The sequence below is a fragment of the Oncorhynchus tshawytscha genome, linkage group LG29, assembly GCF_018296145.1.
Source record: "Oncorhynchus tshawytscha isolate Ot180627B linkage group LG29, Otsh_v2.0, whole genome shotgun sequence".
Lineage (NCBI taxonomy): Eukaryota > Metazoa > Chordata > Actinopteri > Salmoniformes > Salmonidae > Oncorhynchus > Oncorhynchus tshawytscha.
In genome coordinates, this window is record NC_056457.1 from 13,240,111 (window position 1) to 13,265,633 (window position 25,523).

A 25,523-nucleotide genomic window follows, 5' to 3' on the forward strand; every position below is an offset into this window, starting at 1 on the left:
AACTTTAAAATGGGAATTCTATTGGGTGTATCATGAATCAGTGACTTTGCTACAAGTGATTTTAGCTCTCTAGCCCATGTTAGTAAGTTATTATAGATTGTGTAAGAAAGGTGTGAGAAAGATAATTGGCTATATATGTTTTTTGACCTTGTAGTTTTACATAAAACCATAAGAAATGAACAACATCACGTTTTAATGTAATTGTTGTGGGTAAAAAAACAAAATTGGTTGAAGATCTCTATATAATTTAATTAAGACAAAAACACATTTTCTGTTACCACCGTGTTCTGCTGAATGCACTTTTAAGACAGTCCCTTGGCTTCAAGTGCATATTATTCCACAATTGAAACAAAGGTAAAGTCGTAAAGTCACTTTTTGAAAACAAAAAGAAACAAAGAAAACGAAGGCTTTGCCTCGCTCTCTATTGTCATCTGATTCTAGATATATCACTCTAATCATGCTCGGACCTTCCTTCCATCAAAGAGGTATTTACGAGCAAACACCGAATATCAAACCAATATCCATACTGAAAACAAATGTATGGCAGTCACCGAATGGCAAAGCAAGGGTTGTAACTTGTTCTCCATCATCGGCTGATTCAGAATGTCATTTCTATCATGCACGTTCCGTTTAACAACGGTGGGAAAAAGTACTCAATTGTCAGACTTGAGTAAAAGTAAAGATACCTTAATAGAAAATGACTAGATAGAAATGGGTACTTTTGGGTGTCAGGGAAAATGTATGGGAGTAAAAAGTACATATTTTCTTTAGTAATGTAGAGGAGTAAAAGTAAAAGTTGTAAATTACAGATACCCCCCCCCAAAACGACCGAAGTAGTACTTCAAAGTATTTTTCTTAAGTACACCACTGTAGTTTAAGAGGTACGAGAAAAGTATGAATCTTTAATATAAAGCTAACTATACCACAGTCAAATTGTAGGCTAGGCTATTTCACATTTTTATTTTATTAGCTAGGCAAGTCAGTTAAGAACAAATTATTATTTACAATGACGGCCTACACCGACCAAACCTGGACGACGCCTGGTCGATTGTGCGGCCGGTTGTGAAACAGCTTGGATTTGATCCAGGGCGTCTGTAGTGACGCCTCAATCACTGAGATGCAGTACGGTGCGTCGCAGTAGAGGTATTCGCGTGGTAACGTCGTAGCATACTGTCCCTAAGGCCAACTCCGAAAATAGAACTCAGAGCACCGACGGCGTTGAAGGCAATAGGCTATACCACTGGCACAACACAAACAAAAACAAACCACCTTTGAGCGCCGATTTCACAGTCTTAACAAGGAGTAGCCATGGAGCATGAAGGATCGCACCGTTTTGCAAGGAAAAAGCGAAGGACTCGCCTCTGGCTAATCATGGGTCTCTGTGCAGTACTTTCACTTGTCGTTATCCTCGCTATTTCTCTGGGAGTAGTGCACAGTCACGCACTGTCTAGTTCCAGCCCATCGAGTGAAAGCCTAAAAAAAACGTTTATTGACAAATGTGAAGCATTTATACAGAACAACAAATCTTCAAGGTGAGACACTTTTATTAGATTTATTTTGCACATATAATTTACATTTTTAGCTTATTGTTAAAAGTAACTCAAACTTCAGGTTAACTAATTTTTGCAGCAGCTTATTCCATTTCCATTGCCATAGTTGAATAGAATTACATGTAGACTCAATTGTATTTATGATGTAGCCTCCCTGTCTGTATGTGAACCTGCATTGTTTTATGGCACAGGTGGTTGTGGATTTGCCTTGTAACAACAGGGTGGCTAGCGTGTTCAAGCTTGGCTCTGATACTCTCTCACTGTTCCCCATCTGGCTATAATACAGTCAAGACAGCTTAACACAATGAGTGAACAGTTAAAACAGTTTAGTTTTCTCCTATTCAGTAACCATTTCTCAGGGAGCTATTCCTTCCTCAATCAATGATTGGCCATATTTGTATTTCTATGATAATGCAGTAATACTATTCTTGATAATTCCTGTGATTGTTCCAGTGCAAACAACTGTCAAAAGATATGGAGTGCATTTCAGCAAGCATTCGTGGGGAGGGACCCATGTAATGTACCGATGGAGGCCTATGACCCCCTTATCCATACTGTGATCCAGGATCCTGTCTGTAACAGGGTGAGATACCCACACACGCTCTCTCATACACCACTCAAATATATTCATATGTTTTGTTTTATTGACAGCTGCAAGTAAATATATATGTATATATTGTTTTACATTTCATTGCACCACCAGATGTTGTTTTGGAGCAAAACAAAGAAAATAGTGCATGACTTCACAGAGAAGCGAGATTGCTTCTTGACCCTCGAGGACACACTAGTTGGCTTCATCATGAATGGACTGACCTGGTGTGGCAAGGAGGAGAGCAATGGTAAGACTCAAATAGAGCTACACACCATCAGTCTGTACATTTCCATTCATTTTATTTTTTATTTAACCTTTATTTAACTAGGCAAGTCAGTTAAGAACAAATTCTTATTTACAATGACGGCCTACCAAAAGGCAAAAGGCCTACGGGGACTGGGGCTGGGAAAAATTAAATAAATAATATAATAATGATAATAAATAGGATAAAACACACATACGACAACAGAGAGAACACTACATAAAGATAGACCTAAGACAACCAAAGAGCAAGGCTGCAACACATACAGCATGGTAGTAACACAACATGACAACAACATGGTAGCAACACAACATGGCAGCAGCACATGGTAGCAGAACAAAACATGGTACGAACATTATTGGGCACAGACAACAGCACAAACGGCAAGAAGGTAGAGACAACAGTATATCATGCAAAGCAGCCATAATTGTCAGTGAGAGTGTCCATGATTGAGTCTTTAGATGAAGAGATTGAGATGAAACTGTCCAGTTTGCGTGTTTGTTGCAGCTCGTTCCAGTCGCTAGCTGCATTGAACTGAAAAGATGAGCGACCCAGGGATGTGTGTGCTTTGGGGACCTTTAACAGAATGTGACTGTCAGAATGGGTGTTGTAAGCAGAGGATGAGGGCTTCAGTAGATTTTTCGGATAGAGGGGAGTGAGGCCTAAAAGGGTTTTATAAATAAGCATCAACAAATGAGTCTTGCGACGGGTATACAGAGATGACCAGTTTACAGAGGAGTATAGAGTGCAGTGATGTATCCTATAAGGCGCATTGGTGGCAAATCTGATGGCCGAATGGTAAAGAACATCTAGCTGCTTGAGAGCCCCCATACCTTCTTATCCATAAATTATGTCTCCATAATCTAGCATGGGTAGGATGGTCATCTCAATCAGGGTTAGTTTGGCAGCTGTGGTGAAAGAGGAGTGATTACGATAGAGGAAACCAAGTCTAGATTTAACTTTAGCCTGCAGCTTTGATATGTGCTGAGAGAAGGACAGTGTACCATCTAGCCATACTCCCAAGTACTTGTATGAGTACTTGTAACTCTAAACCCTCAGAGGTAGTAATAACACCTGTGGGGAGAGGGGTGTTCTTCTTACCAAACCACATGACCTTTGTTTTGGAGGTATTCAGAACAAGGTTAAGGGCAGAGAAAGCTTGTTGGACACTAAGAAAGCTTTGTTGTAAAGCGTTTAACACAACATCCAGGGAGGGGCCAGCTGAGTATAAGACTGTATCATCTCCATATAAATGGATGATAGAGCTTCCTACTGCCTGATCTATATTGTTGATGTAAATTGAGAAGAGCGTGGGGCCTAGGATTGAGCCTTGGGGTACTCCCTTGGTGACAGGCAGTGGCTGAGACAGCAGATGTTCTGACTTTATACACTGCACTCTTTGAGAGAGGTAGTTAGCAAACTAGGCTAAAGACCCCTCAGAGACACCAATACTCCTTAGCCGGGCCACAAGAATGGAATGATCTACCGTATCAAAAGCTTTGGCCAAATCAATAAAAATAGCAGCACAACATTGCTTAGAATCAAGGGCAAGGGTGACATTATTGAGGACCTTTAAGGTTGCAGTGACACATCCATAACCTGAGTGGAAACCAGATTGCATACCAGAGAGAATACTATAGACATCAAGAAAGCCAGTCAGTTGATTTTTGACAAGTTTTTCCAACACTTTTAATCAACAGGGCAAAATAGAAATAGGCCTAGGATTAGCTTGATCTCCCCCTTTAAATAAAGGACGAACCGTGGCTGCCTTCCAAGCAATGGGAACCATAGAGACAGGCTTGACAATGATAGGGGTAGCAACTTTAAAGAGGAAAGGGTCTAAATCATCTGACCCAGATGTTTTTTTGTGGTCAAGTTTAAGGAGCTCCTTTAGTACCTCGGACTCAGTGACCACCTGCAGGGAGAAACTTCGTAGCAGGGCAGGCGAAAAAGAGGGAGGAGTGTCGGGGCTAGTCACATTAGAAAGGGTGAGAGATGAGGAAATGTTGTACGGGCAAGGAGGCATGGCTGAGTCAGATAGGAATCCTGACTTAATGAAGTGGTGATTAAAGAGCTCAGCCATGTGCTTCTTGTCAGTAACAACCAGATCATCAACATTAAGGGACATGGGCAGCTTTGAGGAGGAGGGTTTATTCTCCAGGTCTTTAACTGTTTTCCAGAACTTATTGGGGTAGACCCACAGAGAGAGAACTGCTCCTTAAAGTAATTAACTTTGGCTTTCCGGATAGCCTGAGTGCACTTATTTCTCATTTGCCTGAATGAGAGTCAGTCAGCCTGAGTATGCGTGTGCCGAGTTTTTCGCCAGCCAAATGCAATTCTTGAGGTGGAGTAACTCTGCAAGATCATGGTCAAACCAGGGGCTGAACCTGTTTTTAATTCTAATTTTCTTTATGGGGCATGTTTGTTAACAATACCATTGAAAATATTTTTTAAAAGGAGGTACAAGCGTCTACGACAGAGGGGACCAAGCTGATTCTATACCATTTTACAGAGGCCAGTTCTTGAAGGAAGGCTTTCTCATTACATTTATTTAGCAAGTGTCTACGACAAATCAGGACAGGTCGTTTCACTGGGCAAGCCATTATGAACACAGGCTGTGATATAGTGATCACTTAGGTCATTACAGAAACCATCAGTCTGATACCTATCAGGATTATTTGTGAGGATAACATCAAGGAGAAGTAGCCTTTTCTGAGTGTTTGGAGTCATACCTTGTGGGATTGGTAATAATCTGAGAGAGATTTAGGGAGTCCCATTGCTTTAGGATTTGGTCAGGTGGTTTAAGCATGTCCCAGTTTAGGTCACCTAGCAGGACAAATTCAGACTTAGTGTAAGGGGCCAGGCCGGTGCTGATGGAGGACGATATCACCCAGCAACAGTCAACAAAGAGCAATTTGAAAGTTTAATGCTTAAAACCAGCAAATCAAATTGTTTGGGGACAGACTTGGTGGAGACAACCAAGCACTGAAGGTGATCGTTGGTAAAGATTGCCATTCATCCAAATTTAGAAGATCTGTCTTGCCAAAAAAAATGTATAACCAGAAAGGTTAACATAAGTATTCAAAACACTCTCAGTAATGACCAACACATCTGGATTGGAGCTGTGAACCCACCGTTTCAATTGATCCATTTTAGGTAATAAGCTTCTAGTGTTAACGTGAAGAAAACCCAGGCTCTTACGAGAGCAGACATCAGTGAAGCAGATATCAGAGCACAAGTCAGAATTGGGGCTAGCAACAGTAGATGGCCCAGGGTGTACATGCACATTTCCAGATATCAACATCAAGAATACAATCAAGGCACGGCAGAGGACAGGGAGATCTCTACAGTTGATTTATGACATTTGAATGTGCATTAGATGGCAACATGATCAGCAATTTAATCAGGTAACATGAATAAAAGCCTGCGAGAGGTGGTTAGAATAGGATGGGAGACCAAAAGTCTGTGTAACCAATAGAGAGTCAGAGTCCCGATTGTGGGAACAAACATAGTCTGTCCCAAGGTTGGGTAAACAAAAAAGTTCATAGTCAACAAAGCATGCAGGAGTCATGACGCAAATAGCAAAATGCACAAGAAAAAAATATAATGTATAACGACTTGGGGCTAGCCATTGTAAGTTCAGAGTCACTCGCCCCAACAGTGCCTGTGTGCTGGAGGCGAGCGAAAGCTCGGGAGAGAGGGGGGAGTGTGGTGGGGGTACCTGTACCAGACAGGGGGAGACAGGCCAGGGCAGATGGTGATCAGATCGCCAGGTGGAATCCAAGCAGCAGTGCAGCAGGCAACTGGAGTAGGTGTCACACCCACATAACACAGTGATAGCCATAAACATGTCAAGTACAGTGTGCTATGTCAGATCTATGTCTAATCTAAAAAATGACAGATAATAGACCATACATGTACAGTATAAACCACTAATGTACTGGTTGTTTTTAGAATGCATCCCAAATGGCAATTGCTTCCATATATAGTGCAGAGCTCCACTCCCCTCTGTATGTATTTGGACAGTGAAGCAAAAGTTTTAAATTTGGCTCTATACTACAGCTTTTTGGATTTGAGATTAAATGTTTCATATGAGGTGAAAGTACAGAATGTTACCTTTTATTTGAGGGTATTTTCATACATTTCTGTTTTACCTGGGCCCCTCATTTGAAGAAGTCATAAGTATTTGGGCAAATTCCCTTAGGATATTAAAGTGTGTGTGTGTGTGTGTCTGTCTGTCTGTCTGTCTGTCTGTCTGTCTGTCTGTCTGTCTGTCTGTCTGTCTGTCTGTCTGTCTGTCTGTCTGTCTGTCTGTCTGTCTGTCTGTCTGTCTGTCTGTCTGTCTGTCTGTCTGTCTGTCTGTCTGTCTGTCTGTCTGTCTGTCTGTTTCTTTCCTCAGAAACGTTCACCACAGGGTGCCCAGGCTGGACAGACTGTGTCAACAACACAGTTCGTTCATTCTGGAATCGGGCCTCAGCAGCAGTAAGTTCTTTTCAGATTGTTAGTGAGCCAGCTATGGCGAAGGTGCTTTGAAATCTTACACCTACCAGCCATGAATACAAAATGCATGGATCAAAATATACTGATATGAATTAGATAGCCACAAACCAATCCAAATTCAGTCTGTGATTGTGATGGGGAGCAGAGGAAAGAGTTTCACTGTCATCAATTGGCCTTTGTGTCTGTCTCCATGGAAACACATTTCTTAGCTCTCCCCTGATTGGACAATGTCCTACATGGCGATGGGATATAGGCTACACACTTTCATGCAGTTACACTTTGGAATTCAGGACAGCACAACACATGTTTGTGTTGAATTTTCTATTCATAGACAGTGAAGTTCACAATATAATGTCTGAATAGATTAGTGTAGGTGTGGGGGAGAATTCGTTGTTTTTCTAAATCTGTGAGTTATGAGGGTTGCAGAATATGGGTCAGCAGTGGGAGTGAGTGACCTGTTAAAAATGAGTAGGATTCACTGGAATTTCGCTGGAAATCTAAGCGTGTTGTTTCAAACTGATTTTGCAATTCAAGTGTTATTTTCCTTCACTGTGGGTGTTACTTCCCTTGTATGGACATTGTATTTGTCTTTCCCTGTTAGTTTGCAGATGCCGCATGTGGTGATGTCACAGCCATGCTGAATGGATCTATTGCCACTCCTTTCAGCCCCACCAGGTAAGGTGCAATGACTGAGTCCTAAATGGCAACCTATTCTCTATAAAGTGAACAACTTTTGACCGAAGACCTACTGTATAGGCTCTGTTCAAAAGTAGTGTACTATATAGGGAATAGGGTGTCATTTGAGACACATTTATGTGTTTGGCCTGGCCCGTCTCCAATAATAACACCTCAGCACAAAAATGTGATAGTCTTATCAAGAAGTTTCACTGTGCAATGGTATGTGTTATTTCAACTGATTCGTGTAGTGATATTCTCTGCTCTGGAAAAATACAAATACTCACAGATATGGCTTTCATGACATTTTGGCAGCCGGTGATAGTCAAGCAAATAACTGCCGGTGTCACGGTCATTTACCTTTAATGAACATGAACACATTTAGCATCTCCTGGCTTCCATGCATAGCCTTCAAAGCCACTGATGCAGATCTTTGGAACATCTACATTTTAAAAAGTCTAATAAAAAACCATCACAATGAATCCATTATTTATTTTAGAAGAAGAAGAAGAAATGTAGTCTGTTTCAGAAGAACAGAATAGCATACTCTGAGTTAGGCCCTGATCTGGTTATGCCGTATGGCTGTGCACTACACTAGTTCATTTAGCAGGCAAGATTTGCTTAGAATTTCGTGCCATTATTTTATAGTATGAAGAATACAACATAGCTAAATAAAATAGAAAGGATATTTTCTCCAAAGTATTTGAGGGAGTGCGCACATCCGGTTAATGTTTTTTGAGCGGTTAACAAAAAAACAGGTACTCATATATGCTTAATTTAGAGGTATTTATGTAACTTTAGCTGTGATACAAACTTTGGGCTATATGTTTACATTTTTTATACATTTTAAGGCTGCATGATCAAATCAAATCAAATTGTATTTGTCACATGCACCGAATACAACAGGTGTACCTTACAGTGAAATGCTTACTTACAGCCCTTAACCAACAATGCAGTTTTAAGAAAAATACAATTTAAAAAAAAGAAAAGTAACAAATAATTAAACTGCAGCAGTAAAATAACAATAGCGAGGCTATATACAAGGGGTACCGGTACAGAGTCAATGTGCGGGGGCACCGGTTAGTCAGGGTAATTGAGGTAATATATACATGTGGCTAGAGTTATGCAAATAGTCTGGGTAGCCATTTGAATAGATGTTCAGTTTTCTTATGGCTTGGGGGTAGAAGCTGCTTAGAAGCCTCTTGGACCTAGACTTGGCGCTCTGGTACCGCTTGCCGTGCAGGTAGCAGAGAGAACAGTCTATGACTAGGGTGGCTGGAGTCTTTAACAATTTTTAGGGCCTTCCTCTGACACCGCCTGGTATAGAGGTCCAGGATGGCAGGAAGCTTGGCCCCAGTGACGTACTGGGCTGAACACACTACCCTCTATAGTGCCTTGCGGTCGGAGGCCGAGCAGTTGCCATACCAGGCAGTGATGCAACCATGCTCTCGATGGTGCAGCTGAAGAACATTTTGAGGATCTGAGGACCCATGCCAAATCTTTTCAGTCTCCTGAGGGGGAATAGGTTTTGTCATGCCCGCTTCATGACTGTCTTGGTGTGCTTGAACCATGTACTTTTGTTGGTGATATGGACACCAAAAAACTTGAAGCTCTCAACCTGCTCCACTACAGCCCCATTGATGAGAATGGGGGCATGCTCGGTCCTCCTTTTCCTGTAGTCCACAATCATCTCCTTAGACTTGACCACGTTGAGGGAGAGGTTGTTGTCCTGGCACCACACTGCCAGGTCTCTGACCTCCTCCCTATATGCTGTCTCGTTGTTGTCGGTGATCAGACCTGTTGTGTCATCGGCAAACTTAATGATGGTGTTGTAGTCGTGCCTGGCCGTGCAGTCATGAGTGAACAGGGTGTACAGGAGGGGACTGAGCACGCACCCCTGAGGGGCCCCCCGTGTGTAGGATCAGCGTGGCGGATGTGTTGTTACCTACCCTTACCACCTGGGAGCAGCCTGTACGGAAGTCCAGGATTCAGTTGCAGAGGGAGGTGTTTAGTTCCTGGGTCCTTAGCTTAGTGATGAGCTCTGATGGCACTATGGTGTTGAATGCTGAGCTCTAGTCCGTGAATAGCATTCTCACCTAGGTGTTCCTTTTGTCCAGGTTTTAAATGGCAATGTGGAGTGCAATAGAGATTGCATCATCTGTGGATCTGTTGGGGCGGTATGCAAATTGGAGTGGGTTTAGGGTTTCTGGGATAATGGTGTTGATGTGAGGCATGACCAGCCTTTCAAACCACTTCATGGTCAGTAGTCATTTAGGCAGGTTACCTTAGTGTTCTTGGGCACAGGAACTATGGTGGTCTGCTTGGCACATGTTGGTATAGCAGACTCAGACAGGGAGAGGTTGAAAATGTCAGTGAAGACACTTGCCAGTTGATCAGCGCGTGCTCGCAGTACACGTCCTGGTAATCCGTCTGGCCCTGCGGCCTTGTGAATGACTCACATCGGCTACGGAGAGAGTGATCACACAGTCATCCAGAACAGCTGATGCTCTCATGCATGCTTCAGTGTTACTTGCCTCGAAGCGAGCATGGAAGTAATTTAGCTCGTCTGGTAGGCTTGTGTCACTGGGCAGCTCTCGGCTGTGCTTCCCTTTGTAGTCTGTAATAGTTTGCAAGCCCTGCCACATCCAACGAACGTCGGAGCTGGTGTAGTACGATTCAATCTTAGTCCTGTATTGATGCTTTGCCTGTTTGATGGTTCGTCGGAGGGCATAGCTGGATTTCTTATAAGCTTCCGGGTTAGAGTCCCGCACCTTGAAAGCGGCAGCTCTAGCCTTTAGCTCAGTGCAGATGTTGCCTGTAATCCGTGGCTTCTGGTTGGGGTATGTACGTACAATCACTGTGGCGACGACGTCATCGATGCACTTATTGATGAAGCCAGTGACTGATGTGGTGTACTCTTCAATGCCATCAGAGGAATCCCGGAACATGTTCCAGTCTGTGCTAGCAAAATAGTTCTATAGCTTAGGATCTGCTTCATCTGACCACTTCTTTATTTACTGAGTCACAGGTGCTTTCTGCTTTAATTTTTGCTTGTAAGCAGGAATCAGGAGGATAGAATTGTGGTCTGATTTGTCAAATGGAGGGCGAGGGAGAGCTTTGTACGTGTCTCTGTGTGTGGAGTAAAAGTGGTCTAGAGTTTGCACATTTAACATGCTGGTAGAAAGTAGGTAAAACAGATTTAAGTTTCCCTGCATTAAAGTCCCCGGCCACTAGGAGCGCCGCCTCTGGATGCGCATTTTCCTGTTTGCTCATGGCGGTATACAGCTCATTGAGTGCGGTTTTAGTGCCAGCCTTGGTCTGTGGTGGTATGTAGACAGCTACGAAAAATACAGATGAAACCTCTCTAGGTAGATACTGTGGTCTCCAGCTTATCATGAGATACTCTACCTCAGGTGAGCAAAACCTCAAGACTTCCTGAGATATCGTGCACCAAATGTTGTTTACAAATATACATAGGCCCGCCACCCCTTGTCTTACCAGATGCTGCTGTTCTATCCTGCCGATACAGTGTATAACCCGCCAGCTGTATGTTATTCATGTCTTCGTTTAGCCACGACTCAGTGAAACATAAGATATTTGTAAAGGAGTGTGTATCTGGCTGCAGGGAAGTCAGGCTAGGAGAGCAGAAATTCGTAGCAAACGGAGCCCTTGATTGAGGCGAACAATACACGGCACTCAGAAAACTAAACACACACAGGTTACAATAACCCGGCGGAAACCAGCCTGGAGTACACATACATTTACACATAACAATTCCACACACAGACATGTGGGGAAACAGAGGTTTATATGCAAGACGAGTAATGAGGGAAAGCAAACCATGTGTGCAGGAAAACAAGACAAAACAAATGGAAAATGAAAGGTGGATCGGCAATGGCTAGAAGACCGGTGACGCCGAACGCCGCCCGAAACAAGGAGAGGGACCAACTTTGGCGGAAGTCGTGACAATATTACAGTTTTTAATGTCCCGTTGGTAGGATATACGTGCTTTTAGTTTGTCCAATTTATTATCCAATGATTGTACATTGGCCAATAGTACGGATGGCAAAGGCAGATCGTCTGCGGATCCTCACAAGGCACCTCGATCTCTTTCCGTGATACCGCTTCCGTCTTTTACTCCTGTGAATGACGGGGATGAGGGCCTGTCCGGGTGTCTGGAGTAAATCCCTCTCGTCCAACTCATTAAAGATAAATTCTTCATCCAGTTCAAGGTGAGTAATCGTTGTTATGATTTCCAGAAGCTCTTTTCAGTCATAAGGGACAGTAGCAGGAACATTATTTGCAAGATAAGTTACAAAAAAACTAAACAAAACAAAAAAAATAGTACGGTTGGTTAAGAGCCCATGAGACGGCAGCCATCCCCTCTGGCGCCATCTACAGAAACTACATCTACAGATGAGACTAATGATGATTTGAAAAAAGTTGCATGAAACGCATGAGCTTTGCTTAGTTTTTTAATGTCCTTCATCAGTCTCTCATTCACAATTTGACAAGCGCTTGATAATGTCTCGAATTTCCCTGCGGCATCCCCTTTGTGTGGCCGTTAAATCATGCCTTTTGCAGACGGTGGCCGTTGTGCCCTTGGGCTGAATATAATAATTATAATTCCCTTCTCCCGGCTGGGCGCACCAAAGTATCTTGCACTCACATGGCTCTCCGTCACAAGTTATCCGATTCTATTCTGTGTGAGAAATAAATATTCCAAACATAGTCTGGGACAGTTGTGAGATTCGATAGATCCCAAATTAATACAACCACTGGCATCAATAAACATGTTTTAAGTAATGAGGCTGTCGCAACAGATCATAACGTTTAGCTAAAAATGTTGATGAACTATTATGCTATTTATAGCACATCATAAGCATAGCAATGCACACACACGGCAGTAGGCTATAAGCGCGAATGTTCCATTAGCAGGAAAACACCATTCTCAAAAGTGACTGCAAATTATGCATGTAACGCTTTTATTATAAAGGTGCATTTTTATGGTGAAAACGATCTTGCCCAAACTTGAAACTCACGCGCTGCATATGTATGCCAAAGCTGTAACCCACTGTAAAGCACCTTTGGTAGGCTACTAATGACCATGCATCAGAGCTTGGAGAAGCTTAAATACCATGACTAAACGGTCACGTGGAATTTGACTGCATTCATGGCTTGTGAACGCCGGTGGAGCAGGAATACCGTCACCCTAACAGCCGTACTCACAGACAACCAAGCCAAAACATAATTTTACCACAGCTGCCATTTCCACCAAAATGTAGAACCCCTCTATTGCCACAACACTACGCATGTTATTAGTAGACTGTTATATTTTTGTTTGCTTAAGCAATAGTGCACCTGCGTAGTTGATTGATTTCATGTCAATTCTGATCTTTACACATTTCTATGTTTGTCTTTTATGTGAAGTATTTTTGCCACCATCGAGGTGAAACGGTTCAAAGCTGCCAAAGTGAAGAGCCTGAGTGTTGTCCTGGTGACCAAGGAGAATAAGGGGTAAGCTTTTTGTCCAGACAAACTGACGCGTGTGTGTGTGTGCGTGTGTGTGTGTGTGTGTGTGTGTGTGTGTGTGTGTGTGTGTGTGTGTGTGTGTGTGCGTGCGTGCGTGCGTGCGTGCGTGTGTGTGTGCGTGTGTGTGTGTCATAGTTGATTTGTATGTCTTTCATAATCACTGCACCTGCATTGTACCTAGTATGGGATTATGTAAAAAAGTTGAACAAATGTCTGTTTATATATAGGATATATGTAGGCTTTATGTTTCATGGGATATTATGACATATTATAATTGTTTCATGTTTTTCTCTGCTAAAGGACAACCTGTGATGATCCCTCCTTACAGGACCTACAGAAAGAGATAGAGCCAAAACTCAAGTATAATTGCAAGGCGGTTCCTGAGTAAGTGAGAAGGTTACAATATAACTCTATTGATTACAACAAATCCGTCTGATATTGTGTGTGTGTACACAGAAATTTCTCCAGTGTTAAAAAATGTGAATTGAACACTGATTGTGTTAAATCAACACTGAAAGTGTTGTCTGTGGACCCATATATACACTGTAACAGTGTTAAATGAACACACTGATTAGTGTAACGCCTTATTCAGATATTCCATAGAGTGCCTTTCGAATAAATTGTAGTTAACACCCATGGCTGTATTTGTTAGTGACAGAGACATGGTTGTTGCATTCATACATTTTCGATCCTATGTTATTGTAATTTTTTATTTAACAAAATACCATACACTACCGGTCGTAAGTTTTAAAACACCTACTCATTCAAGGGTTTTTCTTTATTTTTACTATTTTCTACAATATAGAATAATAGTAAAGACATCAAAACTATGAAATAACACATGGAATCATGTAGTAACCAAAAGGTGTTAAACAAATCAAAATATATTTTAGATTTTAGATTCTTCAAATAGCCACCCTTTGGCTTGATGGCAGCTTTGTACACTCTTGGCATTCTCTCAACCAACTTCACCTGGAATGCTTTTCCAACAGTCTTGAAGGAGTTCCCACATATGCTGAGCACTTGTTGGCTGCTTTTCCTTCACTCTGCGGTCCGACTCATCCCAAAACATCTCAATTTGGTTGAGGTAGGGGAATTGTGAAGGCCAGGTCATCTAATGCAGCACTCCATCCCTCTCCTTCTTGGTCAAATATCCCTTACACAGCCTGGAGGTGTGTTGGGTCATTGTCCTGTTGAAAAACAAATCATAGTCCCACTAAGCCCAAGCCAGATGGGATGGCGTATCACTGCAGAACGCTGTAGTAGCCATGCTGGTTAAGTGTGCCTTGAAATCTAAATAAATCACTGACAGTGTCACCAGCAAAGCACCCCCACACCATAACACCTCCTCCTCCATGCCTTACGGTGGGAAATACACATGCGGAGATCATCCGTTCACCCACACTGCATCTCACAAAGACATAGCGGTTGGAACCAATAATCTCCAATTTGGACTCCAGACCAAGGACAATTTTCCACCGGTCTAATGTCCATTGCTCATGGTTCTTTGCCCATGCAAGTATCTTATTATTATTGTTGTCCTTTAGTAGTGGTTTCTTTGCAGCAATTCGACTATGAAGGCCTGATTCACACAGTCTCCTCTGAACACTTGATGTTGAGATGTGTCTGTTACTTTAACTCTGTAAAGCATTTATTTGGGCTGCTTTTCCTGAGGCTGGTAACTCTAATGAACGTGTCCTCTGCAGCAGAGGTAACTCTGGGTCTTCCATTCCTGTGACGGTCCTCATGAGAGGCAGTTCATCATAGCGCTTGATGGTTTTTGTGACTGCACTTGAAGAAACTTTCAAAGTTCTTTACATTTTCCATATTGACTGACCTTCATGTCTTAAAGTAAAGATGGACTGTCATTTGTCTTTGCTTATTTGAGCTGTTCTTGCCATAATATGGACTTGGTCTTTTACCAAATAGGGCTATCTTGATGTTATTTTAATGGACAAACAATTTGCTTTTCTTTCAAAAACAAGGACATTTCTAAGTGACCCCAAACTTTTGAACAGTAGTGTACAGTAGCTAGCTTGATAGCTTGCTAGCTACAGGTAGCTGCCTACCATGTACTCACTCGGCTCGGTCAGAGCAGTAATTATTAACATGAGGATGATGAGCTACCACTACCGGCTATGGCTAGCTAATTAGCTATTATTTAACTATTATTATAACTGTATTCCCCAATATTTGCTCAAATTAAAACCTAACATGTAGCCTACCTAGCCATACGGTAGATACTACTACCGCTGTAGACAAAGATCCCAACGTGTGTCTACTACATGACGTTGAACAGCGGACTTTGGAGGTGAGGCAGTTTTGTAGCAGCAGCATAACTAGACCATTTTTAAATTGTAAAGTTAGGCACATGATGACTTGGACACACTTAAATACGTACTCTATTTGATATGCATACTATTAAAATGTTTTTTCTTTCAGTAGTGGATTTTTAGGATGCTAACGTTTTGTAGGAGTGAACATTCAACCTAAAATTCCCTTTGTTTACTCACTTCCTAGTGCCTACAGGACCCCAGATAGGCAGGATCTCAGCAGAAAGCTGTCAGACAGACTCTGATGCAGAGGAGAGCAGGGAGGAGGAAGAGGAGTTGCAGAGTAGCAGCAGTGCCAGTGAAGGAGTGACAGCAGAGATTGAACAAGCAAGTAATAAGGGAAATATATGTATGAACAGATTAAAAGTGAGGAAGATGAGGTTTTAGATGATCCAGCACTGTGGCCAGAGAAGGTACAATACCATGAAAGAGAAGCTATTGTTCGCAGACTAGCCAACAGGTGTGGTGAGGAGACAGAACTGTATAAAATCATGCCCCCAGACTCAGAAGGCAAGCATTCCCCAGTTATTTACAGTACAGTAAGTCAGCAAACGGAAGAGAAAAGGTGCAGAGAGACTGGCTTATGTATAGTAAGAGTGTAAAGGCATATTCCATTTCATGTGTTCTTTTTTTCTCATAAGCAAAGTAAACCATCACCCAGTTCTCTGAATAGTAAGGATGGCTATAAGATATCATCAGTGAAATGGCAGAGAATGTATGACAACTACCAGAGCATAAGGATGGTGTTACTGGAAATGGAAAAATCTGCAGCATACCATTACAACACCTACATGTATAGACAGTCAGCTGCAGAAACAAATTCAGTCAGGTAGCTGCCTACCATGTACTCACTCGGCTCGGTCAGAGCAGTAATTATTAACATGAGGATGATGAGCTACCACTACCGGCTATGGCTAGCTAATTAGCTATTATTTAACTATTATTATAACTGTATTCCCCAATATTTGCTCAAATTAAAACCTAACATGTAGCCTACCTAGCCATACGGTAGATACTACTACCGCTGTAGACAAAGATCCCAACGTGTGTCTACTACATGACGTTGAACAGCGGACTTTGGAGGTGAGGCAGTTTTGTAGCAGCAGCATAACTAGACCATTTTTAAATTGTAAAGTTAGGCACATGATGACTTGGACACACTTAAATACGTACTCTATTTGATATGCATACTATTAAAATGTTTTTTCTTTCAGTAGTGGATTTTTAGGATGCTAACGTTTTGTAGGAGTGAACATTCAACCTAAAATTCCCTTTGTTTACTCACTTCCTAGTGCCTACAGGACCCCAGATAGGCAGGATCTCAGCAGAAAGCTGTCAGACAGACTCTGATGCAGAGGAGAGCAGGGAGGAGGAAGAGGAGTTGCAGAGTAGCAGCAGTGCCAGTGAAGGAGTGACAGCAGAGATTGAACAAGCAAGTAATAAGGGAAATATATGTATGAACAGATTAAAAGTGAGGAAGATGAGGTTTTAGATGATCCAGCACTGTGGCCAGAGAAGGTACAATACCATGAAAGAGAAGCTATTGTTCGCAGACTAGCCAACAGGTGTGGTGAGGAGACAGAACTGTATAAAATCATGCCCCCAGACTCAGAAGGCAAGCCATTCCCCAGTTATTTACAGTACAGTAAGTCAGCAAACGGAAGAGAAAAGGTGCAGAGAGACTGGCTTATGTATAGTAAGAGTGTAAAGGCATATTCCATTTCATGTGTTCTTTTTTTCTCATAAGCAAAGTAAACCATCACCCAGTTCTCTGAATAGTAAGGATGGCTATAAGATATCATCAGTGAAATGGCAGAGAATGTATGACAACTACCAGAGCATAAGGATGGTGTTACTGGAAATGGAAAAATCTGCAGCATACCATTACAACACCTACATGTATAGACAGTCAGCTGCAGAAACAAATTCAGTCAGAAATGTATAAAAACAGAGCACTTCTAGAAAGGAATTTGGATGTGACACTGTACTTAGCATCTAGGAATCACCCATTCCGGGGCTATTGTTGTGACAGAAGAGATTGAACAAGCAATCTTGATGATGTGCATACTGGACATTACCTAGGCTTACTTGAACTGTTATCAAATTATGACCCGCTATTACATGAGCACTTACAGAATGTCAGGGACAAAAAGAAAGGAGCACGACTGACTCTTTACTTCAGCCCTGAGAGCCAAAACGAGTTCATAGGAATATATGGTCAAAGGCTTTTGAAAACAATACTTTATGAAAGAGAATATGCAATCTATTCCTCGGTGAAATGTGAAGCAACTCCAAACATTTCCCATACTGAGCCAAATGTATTATTGGTGAGATATGTACACAAAGATAAAAGTCCAAGGATCAGTTGAATGGGAAATAATTGAAAATTTTATTGAATTTAAGGACTGCTAGAAAGACAGGCAGTAACATTTCTGAAATGATTTTGAGTGCATTGGAAGAGCATGGTATTGACACCGCAGATTGCCATGGTCAAGACTATTATAATGGTGCAAATATGTCAGGGGAAGTGAAGGGAGTTCAAGCAAACATACTGCAAAAGAATCCACTGGCCACATACTCACCGTGTGCCTCCCATACTCTTAACCTTGTGGGTGTACATGCAGCTCAGTCGTGTCCAGAAGTATCAACCTTTTTTGGCTGTGTGAATCGTCTTTACAATCTGTTCAGTTCCAGCCCAGAGCGATGGGCCATTCTCAAGGAAAAGACTGGCTGCTGTCTTAACCACCTTTCAGACACACGATGGTGTGCGCGTGTTGCTGTGGTCCGACCAGTGGCAACTCATTTACCTTCTATCATCAAGGCCCTAGACATGCTTCTTGCTACCTGCAGCCTGACAAACGAAGCCAAATCTGAGGCAAAAGGTCTGAAAGGCTACTTCATGTCTTTCAAGGCAATCTTCCTGCTCACTTTCTGGGTTTATTGAGAATAAGAAGCCTAATTGTTCAGTCAGGAAATATTTCTCTGGACACTGAATCAGCTCACATTAAGGCACTACAGGAAGAAATAGAGGCTCTAAGTAAACAATGGGACACTCTTCTGGCAGAAGCCTCCAAGGTGGCAAATGAAATGGGTGGAAATACTCAGTTTCATAGTGAACAGAGGAGCCACCAGAAACAAAAGCAAATGAAAAGAAGTCAGACACTGGATTTCGCAACACAATGTTTTATGTGGCTCTGGATAGTATAATCAGTCATTTGGACACGATTGCACATGATTGCAGCTATATGCGAGGAGTTTTCACTAATACTTACATTTAGGAAAATGACCGAAAACCAAATTTGTGTATCTTGCCACAAATTGAGAAACAAGTGCGACATCTAAAGAGGATATGGTGCTACTTTTTCAGATGGTCTTTCTCCTGTAAAGCTCCTAAATGCCATCCACAAGATGCAGCTACAGAGCATTTTTTGGAGAGGTGTGCATTGTACTGTGAAACTTCTGTACAATGACCTGTAACAGTTGCTTGAGGTGAACGTGCCTTCAGTAAGCTGAAACTTATAAAGCGATACAATGTGCCAAGACAGGTTGAACAGCCTTGCCATCCTTTCAATTGAAAACCGGTTAGCTAGAAAATGAAACTTTAAAGACATTATAAATGAGTTTGCCCACAAGAAGGCTTGACGCTGGGGCTCTTGGTGCAGTGTAACCTCTGAGTTGGTCAAAATACTGTTTCAGAGTATTTTTTGCTATGGTTAATCTCCTGTTGAATTTACTCAGGAATACCAACATAATGTCTTGACGCTACAGTTGTAGTTTCACAGATGCTTGTTCTCTGTAGGTACCACATTTATGCCTGCAGTCCACATAGTTCAGGAACATTTTTTAATGTGGGTATGTTATTTAGGCATATATTTAGAAATGATGCATAGGGCAAAAGAGGGTTAGCCTTGTTTATAATAATTGGTAATAAATGATTTAATCTGAAACATGGATCATTGGTAATTTCTAAATTAAAACTGACTACAATACCATATATTAAAAAATAAGTCACCAAATGTGGAGTTATGTATAATAAAGCATTAAACAAAAAACATGACACAGACAGGTTTTGTTAACATTAGGAACCAAAATTGTTTGCAATACTGTTAATATAGGCAAAGGATGAAGGTGGAAACTAGAATCTGCACAATTGTAGTACAGGGCAGCAGAAGCTTATAGTTAGTACATTTAATAACACATATTGTTAGTACGTTATTTTAAATCTGAAACATTCGGATTTCTATGTTAGGGGCCCGGTAGTTAATTTTTTTATGGGTGTACGTACATGAGTGTACGTATTTCATAAGGCCTTATTTTGAAGTCCTAGTTTTACCCTAATTCAAGGGCCTGAAACTCATGCACATCACCTTGAACCAAATTACTAACTTTTTCTAAACATCAGCAAACTGCTCGCCCACACGAATCCATACATGTGGTCTGCGGTTGTGAGCCTGGTTGGATGTACTGCCAAATTCTCTAAAATGACGTTGAAGGCGGCTTATGGTAGAGAAATGAACATGTATTTCTTTAGCAACAGCTCTGGTGGACATTCCTGCAGTCAGCATGCCAATTGCACGCTCCCTCAAAACTTATGACATCTGTAGTCATGTGTTGTGACAAAACTGCACATTTAGAGTGGCCTTTTATTGTCCCCAGTGTAATATGTTGTTTGATCAGCTTCTTGATATTCCACACCTGTCAGGTCAATGGGTTACCTTGATGTAAACATGATGTAAACAAATTTGTGCAAAACAATTGAGAGAAATACACTTTTTGTGCATCTGGAAAATTAGTTTTCAGCTCATGAAACATGGCACAAACACTTTTCATGTTGCGTTTATATTTTTGTTCTGTGTAGTTTAGGTGCTTTAGGTACTCATAGCTTAGTTTTCCCAATCATGGCAGTCATTCTGAATACAGGTTGCGGGTGATAAAATATTTCCAAAGTTGGATATCCCCACACTGGTTGGATTCCAACAGGAGTTACACATCACCTTGCAAGACAGTACAACAAAACAACCAGGCCAGAAAACCATTATATTACTCAAGAAAAAAAGGTTTCGATTTGTTCCTAAAGGGGTACAAACACTTGTCACTATAGTTCTACCCTTTAAGGTCATCCTTTTTACCACAAAGTGATGTGTATGAGTTTCAGGCCCCTGTATTAGAGGAAAACTAGGCTCTCAAAATCAAGCCGTATGGTAGGTATTGTGATCATTAAAAATAAAAAAAAGATGAAAACATATTTCTTTAGGTCTCACTTGGTGAACTCTGTAGGACAGAAAATGGATGAATTAAGCAGCCATGGGGTGGTAACTCTACAATTTACTTGAAAATGCAAAGCACTCTTGGAATTGTTTGACTACGACTTTACACTAAGCAGTGTGTTCATTTAACACTGTTCCGTTGTCTATAGGGGTCCACAGACTCAGTGTTCATTTAGTTTTTGTTAACACTGGAGCATTTGCTGTGTGTGTGTGTGCATACGTGTGTGTTTATGTATGCTGATTAGAAGCAACATTAAAGACACCTCTCACTCTCCTCAGGTCTAAGATCCAGGACTGCATTTCCCACCCAGACACAGCTTGTGGCGCCTGCTGGTAATACTGTCCAATCAGCAGTGAACAAGGCGTGGTCGTCAAGAGTATAAATGGATATTATTCCATCATGGAACCATGAACTAATATTTTATCTGTCATCAAGCAGCCCCAGGCCTACCCTGATCGGCATAGCTTCCATTCTCCATTCTAAGTTCTTACAATTGAATCATTTCCATAGTACCTCCTTTTATCTTAAATGACAATTGCACCCTTTAGCAACCTAATTTTCATTATCTCCAGCACAATAGAACATCAAAAATGTATTGTTGATGAGATTTGTGGTGGCGTGGAGAGAAAGAAAACACCCTCATTGCAGGTTTTGAAAATCACTTTTTCTTACACATTAAAAAATAAAGGTGCAAGTTGGAACCAAATATGGTTCTTGAGAGCGATACCATAGGGGAACCATTTTCATGGGATGGTTCTTTGAAGAACCATACAAAAATTCAAATCCAAAAATGTTTCAGCACTCCAGGACCAGAATTTAAAAGCCCTGCTGTAGGTTTTTAAGCCTTATTTGCATATTTCCCAGGGTGCCTTTCACATTTAAAAAAAAATCCCAAGTGTGCCGGGTAGGCGGAGTGTTCCAATTGATCACCATTTAATGTGTCCAAAGGTCTCGTTTTTCAACCACTCCACAAATTTCTTGTTAAAACAATCTATAGTTTTGGCAGTCGGTTAGGACATCTACAAGTGATTTTTCCAACAATTCTTTACAGACATATTATTTCACTTATAATTCACTGTATCACAATTCCAGTGGGTCAGAAGTGTACATACACTAAGTTGAATGTGCCTTTAAACAGCTTGGAAAATTCCAGAAAATTATGTCATGGCTTTAGAAGATTCTGATAGGCTACTTGACATCATTTGAGTTAATTGGAGGTGTACCTGTGGATGTATTTCAAGGTCAACCTTCATACTCAGTGCCTCTTTGCTTGACATCATGGGAAAATCAAAAGATATCAGCCAAGACCTTTTTTATTGTAGACCTCCAGAAGTCTGCTTCATCCTTGGGAGCAATTTCCAAATGCCTGGAGGTACTATGCTCATCTGTACAAACAATAGTACGCAAGTATAAACACCATGGGACCATGCAGCCGTCATACCGCTAAGGAAGGAGATGGGTTCTGTCTCCTAGAGATGTGCGATAAGTGCAAATCAATCCCAGAACAACAGCAAAGGACCTTGTGAAGATGCTGGAGGAAACAGGTACAAAAGTATCTATATCCACAGGAAAATGAGTCCTATATCGACATAACCTGAAAGGCCGCTCAGCAAGGAAGAAGCCACTGCTCCAAAACCGCCATAAAAAGCCAGACTACGGTTTGCAACTGCACATGGGGACAAAGATTGTACTTTTTGAAGAAATGTTCTCTGGTCTGATGAACTAAAATTGAAATGTTGGCCATAATGACCATCGTTATGTTTGGAGGTGAAAGGGGGAGGCTTGCAAGCCAAAGAACACCATCCCAACCGGGTAGCACAGGGGTGGCAGCATCATGTTGTGGGGGTGCTTTGCTGCAGGGGGGACTGGTGCACTTCACAAAATTGATGGCATCATGAGGAAAGAAAATGATGTGGATATATTGAAGCAACATCTCAAGACATCAGTCAGGAAGTTAATGCTTGGTCACAAATGGGTTTTCCAAATGGACAATGACCCCAAGCATACTTCCAACGTTGTGGCAAATGGCTTAAGGACAACAAAGTCAAGGTATTGGAGTGGCCATCACAAAGCCCTGACCTCAATCCTATGGAAAATTTGTGGGCAGAACAGAAAAAGTGTGTGCGAGCAAGGAGGCCTACAAACCTGACTCAGTTACAGCAGCTCTGTCAGGAGGAATGGGCCAAAATTCACCCAACTTATTGTGGGAAGCTTGTGGAAGGCTACCTGAAAGATTTGACCCAAGTTAAACAATTTAAAGTCAATGCTACCAAATCCTAATTGAGTGTATGTAAACTTCTGACCCACTGTGAATGTGAGGAAAGAAATAAAAAGCTGAAATAAATCATTCTCTATTATTCTGACATTTCACATTCTTAAAATAAAGTGGTGATCCTAACTGACTGACAGGGAATTTTTTAGTAGGATTAAATGTCAGGAATTGTGAATAACTGAGTTTAAATGTAATTGGTGTATGTAAACTTCTGACTTCAGCTGTAGTTCATGTTTAAGTTCTTACTCCGCACTGTCAACACTTTTTATTCAACACTTTGGTTATATAAGCTATAAAATGCTTGTTCTTCTTACTTCCACTCGTGCTACAACCAGCACTGCAGCTGTAATAAATGAGTAGGAAAGTGTTTCAACAGGCTTGCTTCGTTATTATTAGCGGCTTGGGTCTTTTTTAATATTGATGAATATTTCACTTTCTCTGTTCGTAGGAGTAACAGCATGAATTTGTGCATGAGGCTGGTCATGTTTTGGAGGACGCATGACTCGACCGTCGCCTTTTTGGTAGTTGCAGCTATGAGACAAGATCGTAATTGGATAGGACGATATTGGGGAGCAAGGGGGGGGGGTAAAATACTAATTCAAAAATGTACAACTGATCTATTACCGGTGTGATCAAATATCCTACCTAAAATGTTGAAATATTAAAAAAATTAAATGGTTTGAACAACAATGAATTGGCAGGGAATTTCAAGCAAAGCCAATATGCAGTGATATTGTATTGGGCCATTTCAGATTTAGATATAAGAATTTTTCACATAGTAGTCTGGATGTAGTGAACACATTTTTCAAAATAACTTTAGTTAAGTAAGCTATAAGTGTAGCTTATTTTCTTCCAGTGCAAAGTAATTGGTAACTTGGTAAACTATTTTAGTGTAGCTACCCCAACACTGAAGGGAGAATTATTAGTTATTTTCACTCTTCTGATTTAAAAAAAAAATGATGGTCAGTTGCTCCAGTACTATTTTTAATAGGTTAATGTCATGTTCAAAAAAAATCTGAGCGGTAGATCTCAGCTTGCATTTTGACTCAAAGTGATCTTGACTCAGAAAAGGTAGGTGACCACTGTCCTAAGTCAATATGTTAAATACATGTTTTATTTTTCAAGACAATACGTATTTCATAGTGACTTCTTTTGAGGGCCTAGTTTTACCCTAATTCAGTGGCCTGAAACTCATAGTTTACAGGCCACATTAGGCCTCACATTATGCTGGCTTGCAAAGTGATATTCCAGTGGGGATATCCAACCTTCTCCTTCAACCTGCATTCAGATTGACTGCCAGGTTTGGAAAGACTAAGATATGAGACTACGTTTTACATCTACTGTAAAGTGGAACAACCAAATCCAAGTAACAGACTGGAATAGATAAATTCTGAAGAACAGTAGAGGCCACGTCAAGTATCCCATACTTAACCCAAATGTTCTTTATCGGGCAAGCGTTCTCCAAGGAACCTTAAGAGCTGAGGAAGAACCATTTAAGAACATTTCTTTCTTTCAGTGTACTTTTAATCCTACCCTGGTGTAACAGACAAGCCATTTTCAGGACCCCGAGCTGACATTGTATGAATCTGTCGTTCTGCCCCTGAACAAGGCAGTTAAACCCACTGTTCCCCAGTAGGCCGTCATTGTAAATAAGAATTTGCTCTTAACTGACTTGCCTTGTTAAATATATTTTTTTAAATGTCATAGAAACATTTTCACATATGTAGACTCTGGTATGGTACTGGAGATAAGGAAAACGAGGTTGAAAAGTTAACTAGGGTTTGTATTACCCTACAAATGGACAGCCTATTTAACTTACATAAATAACCTTGTGAATTAAATTTGTCAGTCATATCAAACTTTGTCAATGCTATACCTTTTGTAAATGGAATATGGGGGTTATATTTCACCATGTTATAGCTAATACAGCTAACATATACTAAAGTGGACCTGCAATGTTGATGATTTATTTCTATTGTGGTTTTATTGGTTAGTTATGTAGCTGGCAATCTGAAATGTATTTCTCAACCCATAAGAAGTTATCATAATCTGAATTCACTTGATTTGGTAGCGACAGAAATTTGAACTATCAAAAGGCACTTTTGTGTTCACGAGATTTGTAGCCTACTGTTTGCTTTATGTATTAATCTGCTTTCCTAAAATGCACTAGACGTGGGTGTTTGGAATGTCTTTCTCACTCCGCTGGTTTTAATGGTGCTTTCTGCCTGTGTGGAGTTATCCTGTCTTACCTACATATGTGTGTTTGTAAATGAACAAATGCTGGAGAAGACTTTTATTAAAGGAAGTTAACTCTTCAGTGTCAACACCAGGGGGCCTTAAAATGCAACACTATATGAGTGTTGCAGTATCAATCATAGCAACCGTCATAACACATTTATTCAACATCATTTACCAGGAGTGTAATCTTTTACATCTTTATTAATCCATTGTACAACATACATGTGTATTTTTCCAGCCACAGTATTTAAAACGCATGTTTATACAACATAATGTATTCAAATCAAATCAAATCCAATTT

At 41.0% G+C, this 25,523-nt stretch overlaps 1 protein-coding gene across 1 annotated transcript; it reads left to right on the top strand.

Annotated features, from left to right (window-relative positions):
* Positions 1-1,114: 1,114 nt before the first annotated feature.
* LOC112245218 (ADP-ribosyl cyclase/cyclic ADP-ribose hydrolase 1-like) lies at positions 1,115-21,773 on the top strand. Its single transcript, XM_024413217.2, has 8 exons — positions 1,115-1,532; positions 2,004-2,133; positions 2,254-2,389; positions 6,804-6,886; positions 7,506-7,579; positions 13,010-13,096; positions 13,412-13,495; positions 20,991-21,773. Exons 1-8 carry the CDS (start codon positions 1,309-1,311, stop codon positions 21,046-21,048), a joined length of 876 nt encoding a protein of 291 aa, XP_024268985.1. The 5' UTR covers positions 1,115-1,308; the 3' UTR covers positions 21,049-21,773.
* Positions 21,774-25,523: the final 3,750 nt, after the last annotated feature.

Excerpts from the sequence above, each read along its gene's own strand:
- LOC112245218 (XM_024413217.2), top strand. The coding sequence starts at position 1,309 with ATGGAGCATGAAGGATCGCACCGTTTTGCAAGGAAAAAGCGAAGGACT. Across the intron at positions 6,887-7,505 it reads GGAATCGGGCCTCAGCAGCA|TTTGCAGATGCCGCATGTGG; the intron begins GTAAGTTCTTTT and ends TTTCCCTGTTAG. Across the intron at positions 13,496-20,990 it reads AATTGCAAGGCGGTTCCTGA|GTCTAAGATCCAGGACTGCA; the intron begins GTAAGTGAGAAG and ends CACTCTCCTCAG.